General features: G+C 38.8%; 2 protein-coding genes and 1 non-coding gene across 3 annotated transcripts; all 3 read left to right on the forward strand.

Annotated features, from left to right (window-relative positions):
- Positions 1-4,729: 4,729 nt before the first annotated feature.
- Positions 4,730-4,802, forward strand: TRNAR-CCG. The gene has a single exon. It is a non-coding gene; the product is annotated as a tRNA-Arg (tRNA).
- A 420-nt stretch (positions 4,803-5,222) lies between these two features.
- Positions 5,223-7,048, forward strand: LOC122643716 (11S globulin seed storage protein Ana o 2.0101-like). Its single transcript, XM_043837306.1, has 4 exons — positions 5,223-5,571; positions 5,687-5,976; positions 6,080-6,556; positions 6,653-7,048. The coding sequence occupies exons 1-4, from the start codon at positions 5,223-5,225 to the stop codon at positions 7,046-7,048; spliced, it is 1,512 nt and encodes a 503-aa protein (XP_043693241.1).
- Positions 7,049-11,756: 4,708 nt separating this feature from the next.
- Positions 11,757-13,614, forward strand: LOC122643718 (11S globulin seed storage protein Ana o 2.0101-like). The gene is made up of 4 exons (XM_043837307.1): positions 11,757-12,099; positions 12,215-12,504; positions 12,644-13,120; positions 13,219-13,614. Exons 1-4 carry the CDS (start codon positions 11,757-11,759, stop codon positions 13,612-13,614), a joined length of 1,506 nt encoding a protein of 501 aa, XP_043693242.1.
- The last annotated feature ends 1,215 nt before the right edge of the window (positions 13,615-14,829 follow it).

A 14,829-nucleotide genomic window follows, 5' to 3' on the forward strand; every position in this document is an offset into this window, starting at 1 on the left:
TACATGCACGAGTGCACACACACAAATTAAGCGAATAACTATTGTGAAATTACAAGTAGTTCAAATTTAAAACTTCAGGAATGCTTGACTTCTTGCATTTTCTGCAGACATGTAGTTTTACTGTTTGGCACCAAACAATATAGGTTTTATTAGATAGTCAGAAGCTTTTCTAATTTTTTTTCTTGAGCCACTATTTCAATCCTTAATCATAGGGTCAGAATATAGACTGTCCCCTATGTCATATCTGAGGTTAAATGGAAAAGTGGCGTAACCACTAAGAAGCCTATTATCTTTCCCATAAAGTGCTCAATGCAATGAAATTCGTTAACAGAAAGGTGTCCATTTCATTCTCTTTGCTTCTTTAGCTTTCAAGTATATCAAAGCGAAACCTAGATCCTTAATGTTGGAATGCTTTGAACAAGGATAATGGACAAGAAAACAACAGAATGACAAGTCATTTACTTATGTGCTGTACATTGTTACAATGATGAGACTTTAACCAATTACCAATAACAATGTCTGTTCTTCCTTGTGTGTTGTGACTCCTTCATTGGGATTGGATACAGTGACATGAAATGTGGAACAGTTCATGAAAAGCAGCACCACAATTGATTAGAAATATAAAAGAGGTTGCATTATGATGAAGAAACTAATAATCTCAAACAATCCTCACAAGGACTAATGAATTCCAAAGGGAAAAAGAACAACCAACTTTAAATAGTTTCAAATTTCAATAACTCATACAAGCGAGCAGTAAGACAGATACAATGAGTTTGTGAGATCAGTGCATTTTCATCTGGAATGCCAAATAACTAAGTACATAACTGAAATAAATTAATTCTCCCCCATTTAAAAAGCCTTCACATCAGTGTCACATGCTGGGATTTTTTTTGGGGGGGGGGGGTGTGGAGCTACTGGAGGACAGCTGGGTAACTAAATAAGATTGCATGGCAAACTAACTTCTGTAATTAGCTCTCTCTCATGACATGCTTTGTTCCTTTCTGAAGGAGACAACATTCCATCGTTTAAATGCACTTCTGCCAACACTTACATTGACAGTTCAGCATGGTTTATACTTTACAGGCATCATTCTAGCCTAGTTTAGCAAATGGGTTTTTGATTAAGCCCAACCCATTATTACCTTAACAAGTTAAAATAAAAATTTCAAATCGAAGCTGATCAAAAGTCAAAGCAGACTGAAATAGAGCAACGAAGATCAAAACGACCAAATATTAAACTGATACATCTCATTGAGTGGAATGCATTGTTTTCATAAATCAAGAGAAACATTTCACAACTGAGATAAAAACTATGAACTCTGCAAAGTGCAAAGAACATTAACAGAGTGACAAGATTGCCTCTTGCAGTTATTCTTTTCTGTTATCATCACCAAATACTAATTTGTATGTGTGTTTGAACTCTGGAGATATTTGAATTTCAACAAAAGAAGGTCTTCAACTTTCTCTTTTTTGTTTTTTTTTTTTTTTCGGGGGGTGGGGGGGGGCGATGTGTCATGTGAATTATATTTTCTAATTGCCTTACCTAGACTAGAAGCAAAGAGTACAGAAGTCAAAGTCAACCAACAAGTCCTAGAATTCCTTTTCAATTAAAGCCACCCCTAAAATGGTGAAAATATTAAACAATTCATAAAGAACAATACCAAAATGTACTCATTATGGTTGTCATGGTGCCAATGCGAGGCTGGGTTTCCCAAAGGTGAGCACCATTTTCCACGTATATTTACCATATTCCAGGTATATTTTCCAGATGCTATGCATATCTCGTTCATCTTCTGGGTCTGGACTCTGGGCACCTTGAAACATGAGAGGATTAGTCACCTTGGCATCACCTAAGCAAGCTTTGACAACTATGGCACTCATAGAACTAAAATAATATGAAGGAAGAGATTATAAATGTAACTTCATAACCACAACACTCCCCCACTTCTATTGCATGTGAGAATTGAAGGACCATATCGATGGCAGAGAACCAGATCTATCCATTAGTTTCAAGCTAGTGGAAGCAATTACTTCCCTTTCAGCAGAAAAATATCAAGCAAGAAGGAACAAGAATAATGTTCATTAACATGATGGAACTATTAAACGATTGAAGATGCCGGCACTAGTTACAGACAGATACTAAAGAAAGGGTCAAATATCCAGATGCTTGAATAGAGGGAGAAAACTTACTGCCTTTGCCATATCTAAACTGTTAATAAGTACAATCACTTAATAGTAAGAATGCACACTACATGTATTAAGATTTATAGTGCTCCAAACAGAGATAAACCATGATCAGAAAAATGGCATTTGATCTTTACTCTAAAAAGGCTAAAATAAAAGAGAGAAATTTATAACAACTTTAATCATTTGATGACGAATGCATCATCATATCATACTGATTGACATTTCTATAGCAAACTTCTAACCCAATGTCCAATTAATTAATTTAACTCAGATTTGAATTCTTCCCACTGGATGTTTCTTACTTCGAACTATAACCCAGAGTTGTTACCAATTCGGTTGTTGGAGTTGATGCAGCAGTTTGGTAATTTGAGTTTGATGAAGCAATTCAGTCTTTAAGAGATGTGTTATTGTGATTTTGCCAATAAAATCAAGCCATGGCTCAGAATTAGAAGTGGAGTTAATCATAACTCCAAATAATTTGATATGGATGTTTTATCGCAATTGGTATAATAACTTGTTTCTTCTGTATGAGAAACGAAAATCCGACAAGTGCCATACCAAGACGTTGCAAAGAATACCAGTTAACCAGAAAAGAAATTGGGAATTGAGCACTTTCAGACATTGACATTCACGAATGCAAACCATTTGAGCTTAAAAATCTGGATATCTTCAAATCCTTGTAGAAGTAAACCTAGTTCAAATGCATATATATATAAAATGCAAACCATTTGAGAAGCTGTTACCGTTCCCGTAGTAATTTTTGCATATTTGTACGTCGGAATCCCCAAGCTTTCAAAATTGACAAGCGTTTTCTCCCTGCTACGCTCTAATCACCGATGCCCTCTTCTTAGTACATAGTGTAGCAGAGCGAGTGAATTTTTGGCGCAAATCACTGTTCGCAGTGGCTAGAAGCCATGCCACTTGGGCCGGTGGTGTCAAATGGTCGGTTCGGTCCGGTTTCGAGCTCAGAAAGAGATCAAAATCAAACGGTTAAGAAACTTCAATTTTCGATTGGATTCGATTTTTCAATATTGGATTAATACCATTTAAGATCCATTTATTTTTAAGTTTGAACCACAATGAAATATTACATTCATAACTTATAATGAGGCAAATTCGTTAAAAACACTTTAATTCATATCCCCTAAGTCAAACTAGTAAACAACCATGAATAGAAAAATTGACTTGCTGCGTTCTTATTGTAATTTGTACAACGATGAATAAATTGTAAGTTGAAGATAACTAATAATGAAATCAATGGATAAATAGAATTTATAGCGAAATCATTGTTACAAATCATATACTTATTTATCATTAATTGTAAGGGGAAGATGATGAATATTGAAATCACAAAATGAACCTTACTACCAAATCATTCATTTGACTATCCAACTTTATTCTCATTGATTTATAACAATGCCCCTTGCACACAAAAATTTTCTCACTAATATAATATTGAAATCAATGGATAATCAATTCACCTATGTTTTACTTAAAAAAAAAAAAATCACCTATTCATAACCTTATACTCAATGATTTTTTTTTTAATCGATTCATTTGGTTTGGTTTGAATATCGATCGGTTCGGTGTGATCTGATTTTCATCCGATCTCATCATACCTCAACCCAAACCAATTCGAGAAGGTTCGGTTGGGTTCGGTCCGATTTTTTTTTGTCAATTTCAGTTAGTCTTAATAGTTCGGGCTACGTTTTGATACCCTTACACTTGGCTAAACATTGTTTGAGGTGTTGAGCTCAAAGTTGACATGTAAGAACTGGACCTAGGGTTCATGCATCCATGAAATTTAGCACACCCAATCTGCCACATGACACATATTAATGTAGCATGGTCCAAAGAATCGGAAGGGATTCTTTTTGGGTAAATGAACGCCACCTGGTCTTGTGCTGTGGCGTGTACCTGCGCCCAGACACAATCGGGCTCAAAATGACCGCTATGCTCCCATGAAAAGGCAGGGGTGTGCTGGTCATTTTGCACCCAACTGTGATTGTCCCTGTTTTTTAAACATGACAATCTTTGTGAATGTTTAGGGTATTTCTACCATTATTGTATCCTCTTTTAATTATAGGTTTTCAAAGCTGCTTTATTTTGCCACTTGATATTTTCTAATTAGACTAGTAGTTTAGCTTGAACACGCTCAATATTACTTTAGAAAGCAGTCCTCTTAGACCTACCAAAAGTCGTAGACTCATTTTACAAATCTTGATAACATAGAAATCTCGATTTTAACAGTGAAGGCATAGAGAGTAACCAACATTTATTTAAATTAACCTCTTGTCTTGAAGCAGTGCAGAGACTCATTTATGATTGTCATAATATTCCTATCGCTAGGAGTCTTTGCTTTTGAAAAAACATCATGCAATCATCCACGATAAATAGTAGATGGGAGAATCTTGGCCCAACGGACTCTACTGGAAAAAAATGATGTGATATAACTTCTTGGCACATAGAAAGGGATTGAGAGAGCAGCCTTGCAAACCCTGTTAAAGATTGAATAAAATAATGAGCACAAATTATGTAAATTAGTTCGCGTGGCCTAATGGATAAGGCGCTCGCCTCCGGAGCGGGAGATTGTGGGTTCGAGTCCCATCGTGAACGAGTCAGATTATTTCATTTTACTTTTTTCTTCGTTCGACGATCCATTTCTGTACCAAGACGTTAATACCGATGTCGTGCATTTTCGATTTTTTTAAACATTTCCCCTTAATACGGACAATTCTCTACTAGTATTTTTGCACTTTTTTTTGTAGTATTCCTTTTAAAAAGACATGAACAAAACAAGCCATCAATTAATAATCGAATCTAATGGATGTACAGAGACTCAAATCGTTTATGTGTTAGCAAAGCAAAGCAGAGCAGAGCAGAGTAGCAATGCAAGCTGAAAAATGTCCAACAGATCCTTCCCCAAGTACCTGAAATGTGTCCACCACTGACCCGTCTCTTTCTCCTTTGAATACCAACACACCCCAGTTACCACTTCACTTCAAACCATTAGAAATAGAAATCTTCTTTCTCAACATGGCAGTTAATTCTTCTTTGCTTTCTCTTGGTCTTTCCTTACTTGTCTTCTTTCAGGTGTCGTTAGCTCAGATTGAACATATATCATGGGGAGGCCAACGGCAACAGCAGCAGCAGCAACAGCAACATCACCGGTTCAGAGAACAAAGTGAGTGTAGGATCGAAAACCTCGATGCACTAGAACCCAGTCGAAGTTTGAAATCGGAGGCCGGTCGCATTGAGTTCTGGGATCATAACAACGAGCAATTAGAGTGTGCCGGCGTCGCCTTTGCTCGGCATTCTATCCGGTCCAGAGGCCTTCTCTTACCTTCCTACTCCAATGCACCTAAGCTTATCTACGTTGTCCAAGGCAAGCCTCTACCTATCCCTTCCCTTCTTATAATTAGGCTCTTAATTAATTTCTCGATCTACATTAATATGGATTTGTTTTTCTAATTAATCTATTCGTATTAATTTAATCACAGGTAGTGGATACCAAGGAAACTTGATACCAGGCTGCCCTGAGACATTCCAATCATTCCAACCAAGTCAACGATCCGAGGAAGGTCGGAGCGAAGGAGAACGAGGACAAGACCAGCAGCATCGTCGATTCAGGGATCAGCACCAGAGGATCCGACGGTTCAGACAGGGAGATATCCTCGCTATCCCCAACGGCATCGCACACTGGATCTACAACGATGGCGAGAACCAACTCATCCTTGTCTCTCTTTACGGCACCAGCAACAATAACAACCAGCTCGACGATAGATACAGGGTAATTATGAAACTCATATAATTAAGAAGCAAATTAACCCTACCCTTCTTAATTAGCCTTAATTATCAAATTAATTTTGAGAGTGGTTAATTTTGTAATTAAGAAATTCCACTTGGCCGGCAACCCACAAAGACAAGAAGGCCAACGAGGTGAAACAGGTGAAAGAGGCGAAAGAGGCGAACGTGGAGAGAGGGGATCAGAAGAGGCAGAAACCAACATCTTCAATGGCTTCGACACGCAGTTGTTGTCTGAAGTGTTCGGAGTGGACGAGGAGACGGCAAGGAAGCTACAGAATGAAAACGACGACAGGGGCACAATCGTCCATGTGAAACGTGGGCTACAGGTGATAAGCCCACAACAAAGATTTGAAGAAGAAGAGGAACAGAGAGAGCGACAAGAGAGAGGCGCAAATGGATTGGAGGAAACCTTATGCAGCATCAGGCTGACGGAGAACATAGATGACCCCACACGCGCTGACGTGTACAACCCACATGCCGGACGCATCAGCAGCCTCAACAGTCAGAAGCTCCCCATCCTCAACTACCTCCAACTCAGCGCCGAGCGTGGCGTCCTCTACAGCGTAATTAATTAATTAATTAACTTCCTGTTTACTCCCTCTAATTATAGATTAATGACGAACGAACGGACATGTTCTAATGATATCCTGTATGTGCAGAATGCGGTACTTGCACCACACTGGAACATCAACGCACACAGTGTGATCTACGTGACAAGGGGGAGCGCAAGGGTACAGATTGTAGGGAACAGAGGACAGAGGGTGTACGATGGAGAACAACGAGATGGGCAGGTGCTGGTGGTGCCTCAGGGCTTTGCGGTTGTGAAGCAGGCGAACGAGGAGGGCTTCGAGTGGGTATCGTTCAAGACAAACGACAACGCCATAGCAAGCCATCTCGCTGGGAGGACTTCGGTGTTGCGAGCATTGCCGGAGGAGGTTCTGGCGAATGCGTATCAGATCCGTAGGGAGGACGCTAGGAGGATTAAACACGGCAGAGAGGAAGCTGTGTTGTTGTCTTCCAGGTCTGGGGGTCAAGGTCAAAGGGTTTCTGAGTGATCAACCATCTTCTGGAATGTAATGTAATATTAGGGTTTTAGAGAGAGAATAAAAAAGCACTTTTTTCTGTAGATGTAGGGGCTCCGAATAGTTTACTTTTGGGGTAATATAGGTAAGTAAATCAAGCAATAAAGTACTAATTTCTCCATTTTGGACCATAATTCTACTCCCTTCTCCTTACCGATGTGGGTGAAGCGGTGAACAGGATCATACATTGAAATTAATTATGATAAAGTTTTCCTCCTTGGGGGTGAACAAGGTTTTAGGAAGGATTCAGATCCTTTAGGGTTGCATCTCGTTGGTTTCGGTGCATCGATATCAACACCTGGCCAATACCGGATGGGTGAAATAATGGAACAATACCAGATCGTTGATACGGAGTTGACGGATGGTAAAATGATAAAATATAGAAAATTATACATCAGAAAATTGAGAAAGCAAATGTAACTATTTTGTTTAGGTCCTTTACGGTAGGAAAACTTTCAATCTATCCCTTACATGAAATTTTCATTGATCTATAATAGAAATTGTTAGCTTGCTTGTGCTAAGGAAGGGATTCGTGTACTGATTGCTGCCTATCTCTTTTCTTTACACATTAACACAGCAATCTTCGCTTACCTGATTGGCTTAACACAGGAATGCTTATCGAAGCCACTATCGCCTATGCACCTATCGACTTGAAAAATTTACAAACTTGAAATTGTCCTTAAATCATAGATACTTCCTATAGTGCAAACGAGAGTACTGTGAATCGGTCTCCAAGATTAAAAAACAAAAAAAAAAAGAAGCCCACTGGCTCCCTTAGCAATCGTGCACTTGACTATCATACCCCTTCAAGTACTACATGGTTGTGCTCAAATTAAAATAAAAATACTTATAATTAATAGTATCAAATAAAGAAGAGTAAGAATAACAACACATACACATGGATGACTCAAGAGGGATTTGATTGATTCTCCAAAGGGTAAAGCCCACGTTGATCTATTTTGGTAAGAAGATATTAAGAGGAGAAATTAAGGGTAGAAAAACTGAAGAGAGTAATGTTTTTAGGAGCTTCAAGAAGAGGCTACGTAAACACTCTAGCAACCAAAGAGATTCGCCAGGACGTCTGTGATTGTTCCGTCACTATTACAACTTTTTGATGCGGTTTCCCACAGACGGTGTCAATCCATTGCAACAAGATCCAAACCGTGCTCTCTTGTGACCGAGTTGACCTGTACAACAAAACTAGATAAGGGAGGGCCGGTCTGAACTGGTGAACTCACTCCAATGCCTAGTTAGATCTCTCGCAATAGATAAATCTCTAAGTAGAGAAAATAGAAAATGAATTTGCCCCTTTACCTATGCTAAGGGTGGCAATTATAGGGTTGATGTGGTAGATTGGTATAGGATTTTAGATGATGATAGACCATTCTGAAGCATTTCTGGGGAGACATTAAGGATCTTCAAAAAATGAAGAAACAAGTATTTTTAATCTTCATTTAATTTAAAATTTTATTTAAAAATAATATTTTTTTCAAAAGATTCAAAATACATGTACGTAATTTTTGTTAAAAAATTAGCACATTAGAATGGCAGGGCACCTCGTTGCAGAAGTCTTTCAGAGTTGAATTTATACTAGGTTTGATATGCCACGTTATAGAGTATGGGTGAAGTTAGAGTTTTTAAACCTTTTCTCATTGGTGTAACCAACTGATTTACCATCCATACCCTACCATCTGACGTTGCAGTCACCCTTTTTATATTATGGACATTTTGGCTATGTCTTATCTTGGACTTGAATGTTTATAGAATTTGTCTATAAAATTCTCATTAGATGCGTTCGCACCCCATACATCTACTTAGTTCAGCCCATAGTATGCACCACAATTAACATACCCCATGTAACATTAGCCTTAGCTAATTAAGAGTCTTATAATTCATCCTCTTGCTTGTTGTGATGAGTATTATCTTCTCATCTAATCGGAATAGGCCCATTATGATAGTATTGGAGTCATCCCTAAAGCTCACTTCCTTCTTGGGGATCGACCACGACTCTGATGATGTGTGTAATGTATTTGATATCCCCAAATACATGGAATGGTTAACAGGCAACCACAAAAAATAGAGAGAAGCCCTTAGTACTATATGCCTTTTCTTACTATTACAAATCTTGCTTTAAGCCTTTGCCAGGACTGCCTGACCGACACAATATAGATATATTAGAGGCATCGACATAGACCACAATGGCATATCCTCTAGATTTCTTAGCCATTTGACTTCAGATTCGATTTTTTCCAAAGCTACAAATTCTGCTTCCATGATAAAACCTACATTATAGTTTGTTTAATCGATTTTCAAGCAAAATCGTCCTACCATCTAACATAAGCATATAGCCAACGGTAGTCAAAGATTCTTTTATATCATAAATCCAATTTACAATGTTACTACTATAATTCCTGACATGGTGTCTCTTTAATACCTTAACAACCTGATTAAAATATACTAGTGTTCTTTTCCTCGATTTCTAATACATAGGTTTAGTTTTCCAATAGCAAGTGCAATAGCAATTTAGTGCAATTTACCAAACAAGAGATAGAACCAATAATTTGAGAAAATATATATTTTATAAAAAAATCACGATTCACCCTCATGCAATTTTCAAACAAGCTTAACAATAACAAGTGTCACAGATGTATAGTTACAATGACCATACTTTTTTTTTTATCAGCATGATGGTCTTGATAAATTACCTCATTATGTTCTCCGGAGATTTTGATTTCTAAAATCATATCAGCTTCTCCCATGTCCTTGAGACTTTAGGAGGTTTTCACAACATCCTATCTAATTCCCACCATCAACAATTAAAAACATCTTTGTCATTAAGATACTCGCTATAAAAACACCTATCAACACCATTCACATAAAACCCATAAAATTTATCAAGTTTCATGTCATTGTGTAGGTTCTAACTTTAATTCATACATGAACTTCACAACTTTACGCACCTTGTGATCTTTGTTTGAAAATGACACAACCATCAAGTTGTTAAATTTAGTTTTCCTTTTGCTTGAAGCCTTTGATTATTAGTTTGACTTTAACTTTATCAAGTGATCTATTAAGATTTAATTTCAACCTAAATACCCAGTAAGCGTATAAAACATTAGCACTAGAGGAAAGATAAACTAATTTAATCAATTGTCGAGTTTAATTCACTCTATCTGCTTTCTTCCACAACGTTAGGAGATGTTACACCATCTTAATAAGTCAGAAAAACATTATCAACAAGATAAGTATATAATCTCCTAAATTTTTAGTTGATGTTCACCTTTTAGAAACATCATCACTCGTTTGAAATGGTGTGGATAATGAAAGAAAGACCAAGTTTTGGTCGTTAATAAGTAAAGGTAGTTTGGTCACAACAGGTTTTTTACTAACATCGTTAACGGACTGGGGTTAAGTGCAATGAAGTTTCAAAAGTAGGAAAGATTTGACTAATTATGAGAAACACAGGGGAGGTTTGCGTAGTTGTCAGAAAGGTTAGGGAAGGTCAAAGTAATTTACTCAAAGATTTAACAAGGGTCTATTAACTCATTTTTTGGATTTTTATTGGTTCGAAACCTTTTCTATGTTTGCATTTCTCATTGATTATAGACTAACCCGACCAAAAAAAAAATCCGGCCAAGAAAAACCCCTGCCAGTCTTGGGTAAAAGCCTCGAGCTGATCTATTATTGAGGGTCAGTCAGGGCCGACGACTCGATCTTGGCTAAACCTTAGTAAGGTCGGGTTGGGTTGAGGGTGTGTTGGGCCCTGACAGGATCGGGCTGGACTTGGGCTGACCTTAAGAGCCCTAGGGTTGGGCTAGGTTTAGGGCAAGCCTGGCTCAGCTTGGCCGGAAGACACCCTTAGTGGGGATGGAGCAGCATAGGGTAGAACAACAGAGGTGGGGTGATAGTGTTCGAGAAGAACAAGTAGAGGCAGTTGAATTGAAGAAGATGATGGTTGGTGCCACCATTTTTTTATATTAAAAAACAGGGCAAGAGATCACTGTCTAATCGCATAGCCCCTGAAGTCCTGACCAACACTGGGCCAATGAGAGTGCGTGTATAGGAGAATCAATATGAAGGGATTTTTTGTTTTTTTAATTTCACAAGGACTGCGGTGATTTCGCACACTAATAAAAAAACAGAGGTAACTTTGAACAGAAGTTGACTTTGTTAGATATCGACTTACCACAATTTGTAGATACGACTCGGATATACAAGGCAATTATAAGTCTGTCCGTACAAAATTTCTTATGTATCATTAATAGTGTAATATCATTTAAGCCTCTACATGAACGAATGCAAATTTGATATTGTTATGATCTTACTGTAACTAATGTGGTTACACTGAACAGAAAACACTTTTGTACTATTAGGGAAATGGCCAGCTACCAAGAAAATGTATATAGACCGAAATCAGAGACACATTCGCGTAGTTCTGTAGTATTCTCTTAATTAAACGCATGCATATATGGCCACCTCGATCTCACAACTGAATTGTTTATGTGTTAGCAAAGCAGAGCTGAGTATTCTCAGCCATGCAATGTGTCCCCGACTGAACCCCCCACCCTATCTCTCCCTTAAATACCAACACATCTCAGTCTCCAATTCACCCCGAAGCATTAGTGTCTAGTGAGAGCTACGTACGTACCTCTTCTGCTTCTTCTACTACTACCACATGAACATGCCTAATTCTTCTTTTCTTTCTCTTGCTCTTTGCTTCCTTGTCTTCTTTCATGTCTCCTTAGCTCAGATTCAACATCCATCATGGGGAGGCCACCACTCTCAGCACCACCAACAACAACACCGGTTCAGAGAACAGAGGGAGTGTAGGATCGAGAACCTTGATGCTCTCGAACCCACTCGAAGGTTGGAGTCGGAGGCTGGTCGGATTGAGTTCTGGGACCAGAAGAACAACGAGCAACTCAAGTGTGCCGGTGTCGCCGTTACTCGGCATTCTATCCGGTCCATAGGCCTTCTCTTACCTTCCTACTCCAATGCACCTAAGCTTATCTACGTTGTCCAAGGCAAGCCTCTACCTATCCCTTCCCTTCTTATAATTAGGCTCTTAATTAATTTCTCGATCTACATTAATATGGATTTATTTTTCTAATTAATCTATTTGCATTAATTTAATCACAGGTAGTGGATACCAAGGAAACTTGATACCAGGCTGCCCTGAGACATTCCAATCATTCCAACCAAGTCAACGATCCGAGGAAGGGCGGAGCGAAGGAGAACGAGGACAAGACCATCATCATCGTCGATTCAGGGATCAGCACCAGAGGATCCAACGGTTCAGACAGGGTGATATCCTCGCTATCCCCAACGGCATCGCACACTGGATCTACAACGACGGCGATTCCCAACTCGTCCTCGTCACCCTTCACGACACCAGCAACAACAACAACCAACTCGACGATAGATACAGGGTAATTAATTAAGAAACTCATAATTAAGAAGAAGCAAATAAATTGACCCTACCCTGCTTAATTATCAATTTAATATTTCTTCATTTCATCTTATTAATACCCCAAATTAATTTTGAGAGTGCTTGATTCTGTAATTAAGAAATTCTTCCTGGCCGGCAACCCACAAACACAAGAAGGCCAACGAGGAGAAAGAGGCGAACGAGGTTCGAGTCACGGGAGTGGAGAGAGGGGATCAGAAGAGGAAGGAACCAACATCTTCAATGGCTTCAACACGCAGTTGTTGTCTGAAGTTTTCGGAGTGGACGAGGAGACGGCAAGGAAACTACAGTGTGAAGACGACGACAGAGGTACTATCGTCCATGTGAAACGAGGGCTGCAGCTGATAAGCCCACCACAAAGATGGGAAGAAGAAGAGGAACAGAGAGAGCGACAAGAGAGAGGCGCAAATGGATTGGAGGAAACCTTATGCAGCATCAGGCTCATTGAGAACATAGATGACCCCACACGTGCTGACGTGTACAACCCACATGCCGGACGCATCAGCAGTCTCAACAGTCAGAAGCTCCCCATCCTCAACTACCTCCAACTCAGCGCCGAGCGTGGCGTCCTCTACAGCGTAATTAATTAATTAATTAACTTTCTGTTTACTCCCTCTAATTATAGATTAATGACGAACGAACGGACATGTTCTAATGATATCCTGTGTATGTGCAGAATGCGATACTTGCACCACACTGGAACATCAACGCACACAGTGTGATGTACGTGACAAGGGGGAGCGCAAGGGTACAGATTGTAGGGAACAGAGGACAGAGGGTGTACGATGGGGAACTTCGTGAAGGGCAGGTGCTTGTAGTGCCTCAGGGCTTTGCGGTGGTGAAGCAGGCCAACGAGGAGGGCTTCGAGTGGGTATCGTTCAAGACAAACGACAACGCCATAGCAAGCCATCTGGCTGGGAGGACTTCGGTGTTGCGAGCATTGCCGGAGGAGGTTCTGGCGAATGCGTATCAGATCCGTTGGGAGGAAGCTAGGAGGATTAAACACAGCAGAGAGGAAGCTGTGTTGTTGTCTCCCAGGTCTGGGGGTCAAGGTCAAAGGGTTTCTGAGTGATCACCCTTCTGTAATGTAATATTAGGGTTTTACGAAGAGAATAAAAAAGGACTTTTGTGTTGGGTTTGATAACAATAGTAGTTTACTTTTGGGGTAATATCAGTAAATAAATCAAGCTTTTTAAATAAATAAATAAAGTATTAATTTATCCATTTTGGGCATAATTAATTCTTCGTTCTTCTCTTTTCCTTTTTACGATTCTTTAGGTCAACAGTCATTCTAATCGATCTTACATGGAAATTAATTATGAGAAAGTTTTCAACCGTTGTTGGTGAACAAGGTTTTAAGAGTCAACATCTCGTCCTTATAATTAGCATTATACATATTAGAATGATAAGAATGAAAATCACTAAATTTTCTTTTGATTTATCTTGAGAAGAGGATCAGCAATCTCCCAATTGTGCTAGGACGTCTGGCAATTTGGTTCGTAAAGTTTTAAATTTATCTATCTCTTCCTCTCTCTATTGTTTTTATTTTATTTTCTGATTATCTTGCATGTATGAAATGATAACAGAGCCAGGGACGACGGAGGAAATCGATCGTCCTGAATCTATACAGGAATATCATCCTCTGTTAACGGTAAAAACAAGATGACCATCCAACTGTGCAAGTTGAAGAAGAGGTTCTCCATCCAAAGTCGTAAGTTGTGTTGGATTGTTTTTGGAAATTACTTTACCAAGATTTGGGATCTGGGTGAAGATTATTTAAATTTTATTGGTTCAAGCTTTTGTTTCCTACCATTGATCTTGAGGACAAGATCTTTTTTTAAGGAGGATGGAATGTAATGTATGCGCTTGGAGCGTCCAGATGTGTTTTGGAGTGTGAGTTAGTTATGTGAAATTAGGGGTCTAAGTAGTTATGTGGTTTTAGGAGTCTGTGTCTGTGGTAGTTAGAATTACATGTATGTGTGAATAGTTTATAGTAGTGGGAATTGTGGATGTTGTGTAGTTATCTAATTGTAATACTCCTTATAAATAGCATTATACATAATAGAATGATAAGAATGAAAATCCCTAAATTGTCTATTGATTTATCTTGAGAAGAGGATCAATAGCCACCCAATTGTGTCAGGATGTCATGTGACTTCGTTCGTAAAACCCCAAATTTTCTCTTTCTATTATTTTTTTTTTTCTTTTATTTTTTTTTCAGATTATCTTGCATATATCACACACACACACACAAAAGGAAAAAAGGAGAAAAAAAGCACTTAAATCT

This window comes from Telopea speciosissima, chromosome 10, assembly GCF_018873765.1.
Source record: "Telopea speciosissima isolate NSW1024214 ecotype Mountain lineage chromosome 10, Tspe_v1, whole genome shotgun sequence".
Classification (NCBI taxonomy): domain Eukaryota; kingdom Viridiplantae; phylum Streptophyta; class Magnoliopsida; order Proteales; family Proteaceae; genus Telopea; species Telopea speciosissima.

What these genes read in the sequence shown, in the direction of transcription:
- LOC122643716 (XM_043837306.1), top strand. Translation starts at nt 5,223, where the DNA reads ATGGCAGTTAATTCTTCTTTGCTTTCTCTTGGTCTTTCCTTACTTGTC. An exon ending in GCTTATCTACGTTGTCCAAG is followed by an intron (nt 5,572 to 5,686) that starts GCAAGCCTCTAC and finishes ATTTAATCACAG; the next exon opens with GTAGTGGATACCAAGGAAAC. An exon ending in AGCTCGACGATAGATACAGG is followed by an intron (nt 5,977 to 6,079) that starts GTAATTATGAAA and finishes TTTGTAATTAAG; the next exon opens with AAATTCCACTTGGCCGGCAA.
- LOC122643718 (XM_043837307.1), top strand. Translation starts at nt 11,757, where the DNA reads ATGCCTAATTCTTCTTTTCTTTCTCTTGCTCTTTGCTTCCTTGTCTTC. An exon ending in AACTCGACGATAGATACAGG is followed by an intron (nt 12,505 to 12,643) that starts GTAATTAATTAA and finishes TCTGTAATTAAG; the next exon opens with AAATTCTTCCTGGCCGGCAA. An exon ending in AGCGTGGCGTCCTCTACAGC is followed by an intron (nt 13,121 to 13,218) that starts GTAATTAATTAA and finishes GTGTATGTGCAG; the next exon opens with AATGCGATACTTGCACCACA.